This window comes from Phoca vitulina, unplaced genomic scaffold (genome assembly GCF_004348235.1).
Source record: "Phoca vitulina isolate PV1807 unplaced genomic scaffold, GSC_HSeal_1.0 scaffold1, whole genome shotgun sequence".
NCBI classification, from domain to species: domain Eukaryota; kingdom Metazoa; phylum Chordata; class Mammalia; order Carnivora; family Phocidae; genus Phoca; species Phoca vitulina.
The window spans coordinates 100086863-100101856 of record NW_022589704.1 but is presented as its reverse complement, the minus strand read 5'-3'; the positions used below and the strand labels follow the sequence as shown (position 1 = coordinate 100101856).

Sequence of the window (14994 nt, the reverse complement as noted above, 5' to 3'; positions counted from 1 at the left end):
AAGTGGTACGGCTACTCTGGAGCGTCATTTAGCAATATCTGCCAAAATAAAATTGCACGTGCTCTCTGACCTAACAATTCTACTTCTAGGAACTTATCTTACACATAAAACTCATACAAAGGCAAAATGATACACGTTATGAGGGTATTTGTTGCAGGGTTGTTTATGGTAGCAAGAGATGGAAACAACCTGAACGTCCATCCATGGGGACAGAGTGCGTTTTGTGTGTGTGTGTGTGTGTGTATGTGTGTGTGTGTGTGTGTGTGTGTGTATATGTATCCCTTCAGTGGAATAGCCCGCGGCCTTGATAAATTGAGGCAGCTCGTATTACTGGTTTTGAATGATTTTAAGCTATATTTTAAGAGGAAAAAGTCATGTGTTAGAATATAGCATGCAATATGCTGTTATGTGTTTGGAAAAGTTTACCTGGACATTTCTGCCTGCATGAATGTGTACAGAGACAGCCTCTGGAAGGATACGCCAGAATTAGTGTTAAGTTCTCTGGAAGGAAACTAGACCACCTGGTAGATAAGGGTTGGGAGGAGACTTTTCTCTCCTTCCCTATGTGCTTGGAGAATTTTGTATCATGAGTATGTGCTACCTATTTTTTTTTTTTTTTTTTAAGATTTTATTTATTTATTTGACAGAGAGAGAGACAGCGAGAGAGGGAACACAAGTAGGGGGAGTGGGAAAGGGAGAAGCAGGCTTCCTGCTGAGGCTTGATCCAAGGACCCTGGGATCATGACCTGAGCCGAAGGCAGACGCTTAATGACTGAGCCACCCAGGCGCCCCTTTGTGCTACCTATTCTAAAATGATTTTTTTTTAAGATTTTATTTATTAATTTGACAGAGCGCAAGAGAGCACAAGCAGGGGGAGCGGCAGGCAGCAGAAGAGGGAGAAGCAGGCTCCCTGCTCAAGCAGGCTCCCTGCGGAGCAGGGAGCCCCACTCAGGGCTCAGTCCCAGGACCCTGGGATCATGACCTGAGCCAAAGGCAGATGTTCAACTGACTGAGCCACCCAGGCGCCCCTAAAATGATTTTTTTTAAATAACATTCCCCCCCCCCTTTAATCTGTGTACTCTGGAGGTCAAGCCCTGCGCTCTCTAGTGGGTGAAGTTGTGGACTGTGGAGCATGGCTTCTGGGCCTTCTGTTTTAGCTGCTGGAGTGGCCTTTCTGTTCCCTCTTAGCAACATTCTAGAAATAGACTATGTTGCTAAGCAGCTGCATTCTGTTGACAGGTGGTACTGTGTGTCCAACTAGTGGTCACCTCTGTATGCTTTTTAGGGGCAGATATCAACTCAAAATCTTCTCCTATATTATAATGTTTAACTGGATTTGTAAATTTCATTGGAGGGCCAACTCATCCACCCCCACCCCAAACCTCATAGAGAAAGGTTACAGTCAGTATGACACGGGGTCAAGTTAATATGACGTGGGATCAAGTGTTTGCTCTTAGGGCAAGGTTTTTATAGATACGTGGACTTTCGGCCATACAGGTAAACTTGCTTCTCTCCGAAGTCAGGCTGGTCAGAGCTCAGGGGCCTCAGTTCCGTGTACTCTGGGGTCTGTTTCTTTTTCTTACTCTCTCTCTCTTTTTAAAGATTTTCCTTATTTATTTGAGATGGAGCGTGAGTGGGGGTGGGGGTGGGGGGAAGAGGCAGAGGGCAAAGCAGACTCCCCGCTGAGCAGGGAGCCCGATGTGGGGCTGGATCCCAGGACTCCGGGATCATGACCTGAGCTGAAGGCAGCCGCTTAACCGACTGAGCCACCCAGGCGCCCCCCTCTGGGTCTGTTTCTTAACCTCTCTGACTCCTGGAATATTGTGAGGATGAGATGACAATGACGATGGTGAGGACAACAGCCACAGAACAGTGACAGCTAACATGGAGAGGCCTTGCTCTATGACTGACACTCCCTTACGGTTTTCTGTACTTCATCTCATTTCATCTTCACCATGGGGCGAAAGAAGATTCATCCCCCCCCACCTTTTTTTTTTTTTTAGAGTGAGAGATTGAGGGACCAGGGTGTGGAGAGGGAGAGAGAGAATCTTAAGCAGGCTCCACACCCAGCACAGAGCCTGACATGGGGCTCGATCTCACGACCCTGAGATCATGACCTGAGCCGAAATCAAGAGTTGGATGCTAAACCAACTGAGCCACCCAGGGCCCCCTCCCCGTTTTTTTATAGAGGAGGAAACTGAGTCTCAGAGAGGCTGTGTAGTTTGTGGAGAACACAGAGCGGGGCATCAGTGGAACCCAAATTTTCATCCAGACCTGGCCCCAGAGCTCCATGCTAGGGCGCTGTCTCCCCAGCACTTATGGAGTGTGTGCACACGGTAGGTGCTCACATCCATTTGCTTCTGCCCTGATGATGACGGGAACAGCATGTGACTTTGGTTATTGCTGTGACCCAGAGTAACAATTCTGTGTCTTCGAGAAGCCTTCACCAAATATGAAGCACATATGGGTACCGATAAGATGGAGGTTTTCTTTCTTCCTAGACGAACGAGCTTGTGTTGAGTCTGGAAGACGACGACACACTCATTCTGGAAGAAGACAGCACGCTGCGTGCCGGTGGAATCGGTGAGAAAGAGTGCCCCATGGTGCTGGATGGGCGCTCACTTCCCCAGCCTCTCTGCCAACACCCGGCTGATTATGTTTGGATAACTCACCGCAAAGTAAATGCTACCCTGGGTGCTCTTTACACTCCCTGATAATTATTCAAAGGAGGAGGATGAGAATGATGTACGTTCAGAGCGTTTGACTGAGGGCAGGCGATATCTGCTCTCCAAATGTGCAGAATGCAAATAGTTCTTTTCTGCAGGTATGCTCAGAATTCTGCTGAGGGTTGTTTTAAGTGATTGACAGGTTATTACTCACTTAATAACCTACTTACTCTTATCAGCATCATTTGAACTGATGGTTTGAGAGAAATGGACCTGGTAGAACTAATGTGGAATAATGAAGTGAGATGTTTGTATAACGTGTAGTGCGGTTTCTAATAGTCCTCCGGATCACTCAGGGCCCGCCGAGTCGTGGAATTTCAAATAGGAGCCTAGCGTGTGCGCTCGAAAGGGGGCCCAAATTCGCTTTTCAGCCTAGAATGTGCATGTAGTGCTATTTTAAAGAAATGCCATGTGACGTGTTTTGTGACCATTAGATGTCACTCTAATTCTGTGTATGTACACCTGAAGGTTATCTGGCAATGGGAGTGAAGATTTTCAGAGAGGTGTGAGCTGTTGAAGGTGCTATGCCTCTGACGCACCTTTGTGGTCCGTGACTCTAAGGAAACAGTCCAAATCACACTTTGTAACTATCCAGACACACAGCTTACGGGGCCCTCTCAGTGAGGTCCATGTTAGGAAGCCTTACTTTTTTTTTTTTTTTTTTTTGACAGGTGTTCTATTGAGTTATTTTAAGGACATATGTCAGGAATTCAGTTTTGAGTGACATGTGTAGCTAAAGTGAGTTCCTGACTGGTCTTCTCATTTAAATAGGATTCTAAATAACATGTTACAAAATCTTAGACTTACTTTCCTTGTTTGTCTACACTATTGGCTACATTTAGTGTCTTTTCATGTTATAAATATGTAAGGTTGCTCTTGTTTGAAAACAGTTTTTATTTTGGCATTTATTTCCTCAAATGCTGGTATATTATTATAGCAAGTGGCACCTGTGTTACTGAGGCACGGGGCATCTAGAAGCTAGCCCCGCTTGTTGTTAAAACATAAAGCTATAATTCTTACAACGGACTGGTTTTTTTTTTTTTTTTAAAGATTTTATTTATTTATTTGACAGAGAGACACAGCGAGAGAGGGAACACAAGCAGGGGGAGTGGGAGAGGGAGAAGCAGGCTTCCCGTGGAGCAGGGAGCCCGATGCGGGGCTCGATCCCAGGACCCTGGGACCATGACCTGAGCCGAAGGCAGACGCTTAACGACTGAGCCACCCAGGCGCCCCCGGACTGGTTTGGTATTGATGTAGGGATTGAAACCTCTATGGAAAAGATCAGAAACAAACTAAAAAAAAGTAAGATCTCACAATATGATAAAGTTTTGACCTCTCAAATAAGTGGGGTAAGAATGAATTAGCCAGAAAATGATGTTGGGCCCATTGCCAAAGTATTTGGGAAAATAAAATTTAAATCCTATCTCAACCTTTATTCCAAAATAAATTGTAGATTGATTATATGTCATAATGTAAAAAATTTTTTTAAAAAAGATTATTTATTTATTTGAGAGAGAGAGAGAGAGAGAGCACGAGCAGGGCAGAGGGAGAGGGAGAAGCAGACTCGCCGCTGAGCAGGGGGCCCAACATGGGGCTCAATCCCAGGACCTTGAGATCATGACCTGGGCCGAAGGCAGACGCTTAACCGACTGAGCCACCCAGGCGCCCCTAAAAAAATTGTTTTTAAATAAAATGTAGCTTAGTAGTTTCATAATCTTGGGGAGAAAAGCTCTTCAAGCATGACCTTGAAGGCAGAGCCATAGAGCAGGGAGAAATGATAGATTCGTCCATGTAAAAACTAAAAAATGTAAACAGAGTTAAAGGAGAAGCACTAAACTATGAAAAGAATACTTCATATATGACAAAAAGTATTAGCCTGAATTTATAAAAAGCTCTTATAATTAGGTTGGAAAAATATAAGAAATCCTACTGATAGAAGAAATAGCTAACATATGAAAAATAGTTCAGTCTTACGAGTCCAGAGAGAAATACACATGAAGATAGATGCTATTTTATGTAGTATACTAGTCTAGTGGTTAAGAATTAGAGACTGGAGCCAGAGTGTGTGGGTTTACAACCCGATTCTGCCACTTATTGGCTGGGTGACCTTGGACAAGCAGTAATTTCAAAACTAACAGACGTCAAGAAAAGTGGTAGTATCCAAGAGAGTGTTGCGAAGTGGATACTCTCTGGTACTACTATTGGGAATGTATATTACCTCTTAACTTCCTGTCGGTCAGTTTGGCCAGTAAGACTTTGCCACTCTTACCTTCCTGTAGCATCTGTTACCAGGCCAACAGGAGTACGCTTCCTTAAGCTCCGTGACTCCCCCGAGGTTGAGATGTGCCTTCAACGGGGTGGCAGGGTTCTGTCACCTTCCCCATTTGTGAATCACTGATACAGAGCTTTCTTTATTGCATGGAAGTAGAATATATTGTGTGATGCCATTATTGTTTATAAATGTATATATTTACACGTCTGTATGTGTATATGAAGAAAAAATCATGTAACAAAATTGTAGAAATGGTTCTCTGGCTGGTGGCACTGCAAGCATTTGATTTTTTTTTTTTTCCTTTTCGGTATTATCTAATTGTTCTCGTAATTTAAAATTTTTCTACAGTTCCCATGTAAATTAAGGAACGAATTTTAAAGAATAGACTCCTAAAGTTGGAGAAAATTGGTTTGAATGAGGGCTCTGCATTTTACTTATTTTGTGACCGTTCATAAGCCATTTAGTGTTTTTGAACTTCTGTTTTGATTCATGTAAAACAAAACAGAAACCACTGAACCTGTTTCAGAGCGTTGTCCTAAGAGTTGAGTGAGAAAAGCCTATGAAAACATCTGGAACAATGCATTTTACTTATTTTGTGACCGTTCATAAGCCATTTAGTGTTTTTGAACTTCTGTTTTGATTCCTGTAAGACAAAACAGAAACCACTGAACCTGTTTCAGAGCGTTGTCCTAAGAGTTGAATGAGAAAAGCCTATGAAAACATCTGGAACGATGCACGTAGAGACCCTCAGAAACACATATTTGGAAGCCATTTTAGAGAAGGCAATTGGCGAATGTTTTGAATTTATTAAAATTACTGAGTTGTTGGCTTAACTGTCATTTTCAGACTCATGTAATGAACCAGCTGTAAAGGTAAGAATCAGATCCATCTTTCTGTTATTCTTGTAAGGCCATGGGTCTTTGATGAGCATCAGATTCTTGTCACGAGTTCCCCACTAGTTTCAGGGTGGTCCTGGAACCTCACGCTGCCCCCCGGCCCTGGCAAGCCCACAGCCCTGGTCTGTGGTGACTCCTGGCCCGGCTGGAGTGGCTTCCTGTCCGTGTCACCTGGAGCTGCCATGCTGTGCCCTGGAGAAGCTTCACATCCACATGGGAAGGAGGCGGTGGTCCCTGGAAGCCACAAAAAATTCTGAGTGGGAGGAGAGTTGTAAAAATGACACCTGAAGTGTGTGATTTTTCTAGGGAATTTCCCCTCCCTCGGTGCCGTGTCTGGTTAGGTTTTTAAGTGGTTGAAGAGAAGAATTCCGAGTCCTCACTCTCCCTTTTCCCAACTTGATCTTGCTTAGAGCTGTCACTCTGCCATCACAGTTGCCATGGGAATAAGGCCAATGTAACAAATTTATCATTAGACTTTTCTGCAGAATTCATGAAAGGAAGACAAGGACTGTGAGCAGGGGGATCTTAGGGGAAAAAACTTGTTTGAAGATCTCTTTTCTCACAGAGAAATTCTCCGGTTCCTGCCCCAGCCTTTTAACTGCATTGCGGATCCTAATTGTATATTCTGCGCCTGACGTCAGGGCACATTTTCGCTTGTGGACTCAGAGCTAAAAGACCTCAGTAAAAAGATGTGCTTTTTTTTTTTTTTTTTTGAAGGAAGAAGAAAGCTTTACTTAGAATTGTTATTTGTAAATGTAAAGATTTTTACCTTGTCATTAATGATTGTAGTTTTATGGACTCATTCCCCTAAGTGGTAAATTTGCATGTCAGTAGTTTTGGGGTGGTGTTTTATCTCTTTCCTTTGGCTACATTCTACTACTATTATCTTTTGAATCCTCTTTCCTTAGGAAAGAAATGGTGGCAGGGTAACTCTTTTCAAGCCTGTTGTGTTTTACTGGAAATATTTTAAAACAAGATACAGCGGGCCAAACCCTAAGTGCTTATCTGAGGGAAGAGTTTGCTTCAAACCGGATCCTGTGCTCATTCCAAAGCTCCCCTGTGGTCGGTTTTCATTTTATGTGTCAACTTATGTTGTCTGCCCACAACCAGAACCCTGACTTTGTGCCCAGCACCTTTTGATTATCTCAGATGTACAGCTAATATTGCAGGATTCTTTGGCTCTCACTTCTTTATCAGGATCGTGTTTGATTTGTGTTTCCTGAACATTCCAGGTGCCTTTCCCATCCTCTTTTGAGTAATAATATCTTAGGGCATACATGCTTTCCTCCCTTAATGGCGTCTTACAGGGGCTGTTCTTTACCTTAAACATCAAAACAGTGGTAGTCTGGTATTCAAGAAGGTAGGTGGTGGGCTTGGGGAATTTGGGATTCCAGAACAAGGGGCCTGGATTGTTCTTCCCTTTTTCCCCTCCCTTCACCACTGTGGGAATCCACAGGCCTGTGTCCAGTCTCTAAAAGGTCAGATTTATTTTACTGTTTGCTCTCTTCAAACTGAACCTTGAAATCCTCTCTGCCCACTGATCTAAAAAACAGATGCTTGAAGCAAATGTGAAATAAAGCACTGTGTTTGGGAACTCTTGGCTGGATCACTTTGGTGCAAACTTAGAAATATAACTCAGCTGTAAAAAATATATATAAATATATAACTCAGCTGTGAGCATAGTTTTGAATGATTTGTAGTTTCGGATTTTATGAACCTTGGAAGGATAGGATATACTCCTGGATTAGGAGAGAAGGTAAAACTTTGTCCTTTTGGTCTCAAATTGCTGCAGAAACCAGACCTCACTCCTGTATTTTTTTTTTTTTTTTTTTTTGGCCAATAACCTGTACTTATTATCACATTACAGCTTGCCTGATCATTAATTATCTGTAATACAGAGTCCGTGCGCATGTCTCTGTCTGTCTTCTCAGACAGCAGTTGCTGTGCCTTTATACTACTTTGGTGCCGACTAGTACAGGCTAGGGAGTTCAAAACTGTGCAATAAATCCTCATTGATAGGTGAGTTTTTGCAATAAATTAGTTAGGAGCTTAAGTATATTGCCTTGAATTTTTCTTGAGCTTTTACGTATAAAATTGGTTTTTCTTACATTCTTTTATTTAAAGTCATTATTATTTTCCTGTTAAAGGTGTGTATATATATGGAGCTGACCTGTTTGGACACATTATAAAATTATTAATTTCAGGGGCACCTGCGTGCCTCAGTCGGTTAAGCATCTGCCTTGGGCTCAGGTCAGGATCCCAGGGTCCTGGGATTGAGCCCCCCCCGCCCCTGCCCCATGTCGTATCGGGCTCCCTGCTCAGCAGGGAGTCTGCTTCTCCCTCTCCCTCTGCCCCTGACTCATGCTCTCTCTCTCTCTCTCAAATAAAAAATAAAATCTTAAAAAAATTATTAATTTCATTTTCAAAGTTTGAATGTCCTGGCTTGTGTTCATTGCATTAAACTTGAAAGTCACATTAAAATGGTGCATAGTATTTGGAGGGTTCTTACTTGATTTCATTTGATAGTAAGACAAAGGGATGAACTGGCAATGTATTTATTGGATTTTAGATTTTACATTCATTTCAGATTCACACGCCAAGGCACTCTGCACCTGAGTGCACTGCGCCTGCAGCACATTTAATTTAAAATCAGGTGCCCTAGGGGACTGGCACATAGTAGACTTCCTTGGGGTTCTTTGGAGCCATTTTAAGTAGAACTGGGGAAGCAAGAATTTAAGGGATAATGGTCGAAGGGGTGATGATGCAGAGGTCTTGAAAATCTTCTGTAATTTGTTTTCACTCTAATTGATAAGTAAATTTGTGGCGTAAATACAGGACATCATTCTCAAACATTTTCAACAGAATTTTACAGATTTTAAAAAGCATTCTATCTGGTTTGTTTGAGGACCACATTACTCAAGTTTAAAATACATTTTATGGGGCACGTGGGTGGCTCAGACAGTAAAATGTCTGTCTTCAGCTCAGGTCATGATCCCAGGGTCCTGGGATCGAGCTCCACATCGGGCTCCCTGCTCAGCGGGGAGCCTGCTTCTCCCTCTCCCTCTGCCTGGGCTTCCCCTGCTTGTATACTCTCTCTCTCTCAAAAATAAATAAAATCTTTTTAAAAAAATTTAAAAAATACATTTTATGTCTGACTTTTGAATGTTTAGAGTAACCCACTTTGAACTTGTGTGTTGTTTTCCAGTTTTTGAAGGGTGTAAATTTTATCAGCCTTCATGAAGTATTGGGAGTTGAACCCATTTGTCAGTCTTGTTTTGTTGTTGTTGTTGTTTTGAAAAAAAGTATTCATCTGAAAATCTTTATCTTAGGGGATCTCATGTTGAGCGTGTATTGTGAGAGATGGCATATAAATACTTCAGATAAGTAATGAATTGATCTGTAAGTTAATTAGACCCAAGAAAACCTATGTGGCAAAACAAAAATGCTTTGTCAGTTCTTCTTTACTTCAGCTTATCCTGAACCTATTATTACCATACTGAGGAACTCTACGATATATTTGTTTCTCAAAAGGGGTATAGATAAATGTCAGCAGCAGTAAGTGAAAATTGTAATTACAGTTAGTGTGTATTGAGCAAAGTGCTGCGTGGGCAAAGCGCTATGTAAAGTTCTGTATGTAAATAGCACATTGTAGATAAAACCTTGCGTTGTGATTCTGAAGAACAGGGTGCTTTTAGCTCATTCTGCATTTAGAGGATGATTAGAATTACTTGCAAATGATATAGGTCTACCTTTGGGCTTGCTTCCCTTCAAAAAAGGAAACCCCGGGAGCTTTTTATATAAAGGAATAGATCTCAAAATTATCTTCTCTCTGAATATTGAGTTTTCTGAACCCCCCCTTCAACATTTTACTGATTCCACGTGTGGAGCCTCTTAGCCATCATTTTAAATGCTATTTTCATGTAAAATTCAGCTGTACAAACTTCTTGTTTGCCCAGGGTTCATTTGTTTCCAGCCTCTTCTCACTGATTCTCAGTTTGTCGCAGCCCTGTTTCCCCCTCACCCCCAGGCTCATTGTGCCGAGAGTTTGCAATCTGATTTTCATCAAGATTAATCTTCATTTAATCTTGAAGATGCACTAGGACTGGAATGAGGATCTGAAACTATGGGTGACTTTATTTTCTTCTTTCAGCATTTCTGTATTTTCTGTAATGAGCACGGGTAACTCATGACTGAGAAACAATAAATTTGATATTCTTAAAACCAGCAAAAACTTTTTTTTTTAACTGAAATGTCATGCTAAGCTCCTTAATTTCATTCTTTTGTGATAAATTCTGTGATGAGATGAGTTTGGTAAACTAAGAGACCAGTGGTAATCCTTGGCATCTCTCCCTATTATCCTGTTTATTTGGCTTGAAGAGTTTTTACTTGTCTGTTTTTAGAGGATATGTTAATTGAGTGATCGGTATTCATTACAAATAATCTTGTCTGTTTTCTTGTCGAGAGTCTGCAGGCCCTTTTGCTCTTTCTGTAAAAGCTAAGCAGACTGTATTAACTTCTGGTTTAATTTAAAAAAAAACAAACGCGGAATTTGTTGGCGCACACCTTAAAGAATTGCATGTTTAATAATTGGAAGGCTCTCCATCAGATTTGTCTCCAGTCTGAATTAATAATGTTGCTGACTTATTGTTTTAGAAGACGGAGTCCTTGACCTGCTAGGTTGAAAGAATTGTGACTGCTCTGCTCCTTTGTGGGTCCTTTAGCTGTGCCATATCCCCTGTGAATAATTAGAGGTGTTTGAAGGTATTGCGGGAGAAGCCAATTTGTGTCTTTCACTTTGCATATTGTTGAAGCCTCATGAATTAGTCATAAGCAGGCAAAAAATTAACTTCTTCAGACACATATTTTGATGGGTCATGAGGGAGAATGTAAAGTGATCTGTAAAGTATTCTGATCCTCTAAGTATTAAATTATTATACCTACAGGCTAATTTCAGAGAGAAAAAAAAGCGTTTTCCCCTCCTCCTTCAGTAACTGAGCAGCACATTTGGAAAAAAATAAACGTTTATTTTCTAGGATTGTTAAGAGGACTATAACATGAGTAATTTTATGGTTTCCTGGAAACCAGTTCTTGTACTCATTCTTGTTTTTAATTTTTTTTTGGTTATTTTTCTTTTTACTTTTAAATTACTTGAATTCTAAATTCTTAGTGACAGCTGATACTTCTTATTGATTTGGTGAAATGTGAAACCAAACAAGTAGCTCGTCTTTCTCACTTTAGGCATCTGAAACACTGAATCAGAGTAATATGGATTTCAATGCTTGCTTAAAATCTAGTTTTACATTAAAATTTTTTTCCATTGTCTTTTTTTTTTTTTTCCAGCTCATGAAACTGAAATTGCATTTTTCTGTGAAGAAGATTATAAGAACTACAAAGCTAATCCCATTTCATCCTGGTGAAAACCTCTTGGGGGCTCCCTTTTTGCATACCTGTATTAAGCTCTTTATTCCACTAGTGAGTTTTGGAAATTGACAAATAAACTTAAAAATTAATCTCAGGCTCTGCTATTTGAGCTGAAGTCTGTGGTGTTTTCTCTCTCTGCAGGTCTGCCCTTTTTCTTTCTTTCTTGTTATAAAATAATATATATATTTATGAGAAAAACATTTTTTTTAAGTGAAAGAGTTATTCAAAAATTATCATGGAGGGGTGCTTGGGTGGCCCAGTTGGTTAAGCATCTGCCTTCAGCTCAGATCATGATCCTGGGGTCCTGGGATCCAGCCCCAAGTCTGGCTCCTTGCTCAGCGGGGAGCCTGCTTCTCCCTCTCCCTCTGCCCCACCCCCACCCCCTGTTCATGCTCTCTCTCTCTCTCAAAATCTTAAAAAAAAAATCATCATGGAATATTGGTTCTTTAGTCATAACTTATTTTTCTGAAATTAGGGGTTATTTGGGTGGCTTGCATGTTGGGTTCTTTAAAAAGATTGTTAAGACTAAGGTCATTCTGTTCATTTTGTATTTTTTTCAGTTTCTATTAGAGCCACTATGCACTGTTACTGTCTGTAGTTAGCAAAGATTATGAGTCTCTGATGACCACCAGTGCCATCTTTTTGCTCACGATGATACGCTGCCATGCATGAATTGAATTGTGTATATTTTAGGGAGGTTTTCTGATGTAAGAGAGTTTCTTCTTTTAATATTTCAGCCCACACAAATAACATGGCTGAATTTTTTTTTTTTTTCCCCCTGAGCTGTGTTTCCTTACTTCAGGAACAGACTATAATAGAACCAAACTCATTTCTTTGGAGAGAGAAGGTAGCAGGATGTTTGCACTTCTGGAAGAAAATTGTTCATTGAGAACAAGTCTAAGACATGGAAGATACATTCTTTCAAAATAATATAATACTCTCGATTCCTGATAATGGCTACTCTTAGTGCCTGAAGACTAGTGATTTCAAAGGGGCCTCTCAGCCAGGATGTATATCTAATCAGGACTCCTACGAGGTTAGTTGGCTCTAGAATTTTTCTAAGAACCCTTAAAATAGCTAGTAAGGCAAATTGGTTTCATTGTGGTAGGAGGCTAACTTAAAAAAAAAAAAAATCAGCTTTGAAGTCTGGTTAACATAATCAGAATATGCTTTTTTGCTTTGTTGAAAGATGTGGTAGAGCCTTATTTAAAACAGAAAATTTATTTTATTCATTTCATTCATTAAAAAAGGACCAATGACCCAGGCTTCTGGGGAGTTAACAAAGAATTAAATAAGACACAGTTTTTGCCTTGGTGAGTGGGGAAAGATATTTAAGCAAGTAATCTTAATATAATGGCAGTGAGAACTGCTATGGGAGCATTGATGATGGGGTAGTTAATTCTATGTGGGATTAATTTTTATTTTAAAAGAAGTATCAGTTGAGCTTGTTCTTAAAAGGTTGAATAGGAATTTTTGCTTAGTAGAAAATAAGGGAGAGGCTTTTAGGAAAAGGGACCGGCATATGCAAAGGCAAAGCACGGTGAGAGAGCTTGTGATTTTCTGTAGAAAGTACAGATTTCAATGTACTGGTGTGGAAAGCCCTTAGACCAGAGTGGAGGAAGAGAAGGTCAGGAGGGAGGTTGAGGTGGGCCTTATCCCTCATGCTAAGGAGTTGGACGTTTATCTAGTAGGTAGTGGGGGAGCCAGTGGAAAGATTTAAACAGATAACATCACATGGCTAGATTTGTATTTTAGAAAGGGAGCTTTGGCAGCTGTGTCCTGATGGCAGAAAGATAGTTGTCATGGACCAGATGAAGACTGGAGAGCCTGACCTAGGGCACAGCACAGGAGAAGGAGAGGGGAGGAGACCTTCGTGAGATAGTGTTAACATTTGCTCATGCATTACACAGCAAACATCGTGCTAGGTACTTTACATATATTATCTCATTTAATTTTGACCACAGCTTTTCAGTCTTGGTAATATCCTATCTATTTATAGATCAAAAAATTGGGGCCCAGAGAGGTAAAGTAGTTCATCAAAGCAGAGCAATCATGTGCAGTGGGATTGGAGCTGGGCGTGTCTTGAAGTCCTGACCTTGCCCATTCTGCCCTGTGGCCTCCCATTAGAGGCATGGGGTAGAGTGACTGGTGGGATCCTGGGATTTGGTGAATGCTGTGTGCAGAGGGTTTAGCAGAAGGAGGAGTGGGGGCTTCGGTGGATTCTGGCTCCAGTGAGTGGCCTGATGGTGACGACATTAACCCAAATAGGGAATTTAGTGAGTAGAACAGGTTAAAGCACACACTATTTGCTCATTTTGCACACATTTAGTTTACACACGTTTTTCTTTTCTAAGAAAAATTAAGTCTATCTTTACCTGTATATTTTCTTTTTTAACAAAAATGCAAAAATATGCATATATGACCCTTTGGTGTGTATTTTCCTTGTTAGTTACATATAGTTATAAACACAGGTGTGAAAACTATATTATGACTAAAAAGGGCTATCACCAAGAATGGAAGATTGGTTCAAAACTATAGAAAACCGATCAAAGTAATTCACAAATCCTACAGATTAAAGGAGAAAGAAATTATGCTTATCTCAATAGATGCCAGAAAAGCATTTGATGATCTGCAACCCCAGGCACGAATAAAAACTAAGACTAGAAGAGGATTTCCTTCACTTGACGAAAGTTACCCACAAAAACTGCTTAATGGAGAAGTGTTTTAAGCAGGTCTATTAGAGAAGATACAGGACCAAGATGACCACTGTTGCCAGGACTATCCAGGATTGTTCCACAGGCCTTATTATAGTCAATACAATAAAAAAAAGTCATAAGAAGCACCGATACTGGAAAGGAGGCGGTAAACCATTCATTTGCAGACAATAGGATTGCAAGAGGATCAACTGACACGTTATGAGAAGTAATGAGAGACTTCCAGAGTGCTTGATAACAAACCTACAGTGACATGTGCACAAAAGCTACAGAAATATTACTAGAGGATATAAGAGACCTAAACAAAGAGACCTCACGTGTTTATAGATGGAAGCTTTGGTATACTAAAGACATAGATTTATACCGAATCTGTAATTTAGTGTGACTCCCTCAAATCCCAAAGGATTTATATATTTGACAAACTGATTGAAAGATTCATTTGGAAAAGTAAATGTACAAAAGGAGGCACGATCACTTGGAAAAGGAAGAAGGAAGGGGGATTGCCTACCAGATGTAAAAATGTATCTTAAAAGTGCAGGAATTAAAACAGCTGTGGAGTGATACAGAAATAGACCAAAAGAAAAAAAAAAATCAAAGGAATAGAATAGCAAACTAATCTGACTAATGTATTTGGAAACTTATTATATGATAAAGGTATTTGTAAGAAAAAGATATTTAACACCTGACTAGGCATTAAAAAAATGATTAAGGGTCCTTTTTCCTACCATTCACTAAAATTTCAGATGGATTAAATAACTTGACATGAAAAATGAGATGATGAGCTTATTAGAAAAAAAAGTGGATTATATTTATGACCATGGGATAAAGAAGTTCTCCCTAAAACACAAAATGCAAATACTCTAATTTGCTAAATTTGATGTATCTGTATGAAAAACTAGCTCCCCCCCCAAAAAATCAAAGATTGAAGGACAAAGATGGGGAGAAACTACTTGCACTTATAAAGG

At 40.4% G+C, this 14994-nt stretch overlaps 1 protein-coding gene across 6 annotated transcripts in view; it reads left to right on the top strand.

Annotated features, from left to right (window-relative positions):
• CUNH2orf76 (chromosome unknown C2orf76 homolog) overlaps positions 1 to 14994 on the top strand; it is a 240316-nt gene that overhangs the window by 48035 nt on the left and 177287 nt on the right. For 3 of the 6 annotated variants that reach the window (XM_032412020.1, XM_032412002.1, XM_032412010.1), the window contains exon 5: positions 2502 to 2583. In XM_032412020.1, the coding sequence (XP_032267911.1) occupies positions 2502 to 2583 (82 nt within the window). Of the gene's footprint in view, positions 1 to 2501; positions 3813 to 11234; positions 11431 to 14994 lie in introns of those variants that run through there. The other 3 variants (XM_032412027.1, XM_032411995.1, XM_032411987.1) reach the window with 3 other exon arrangements.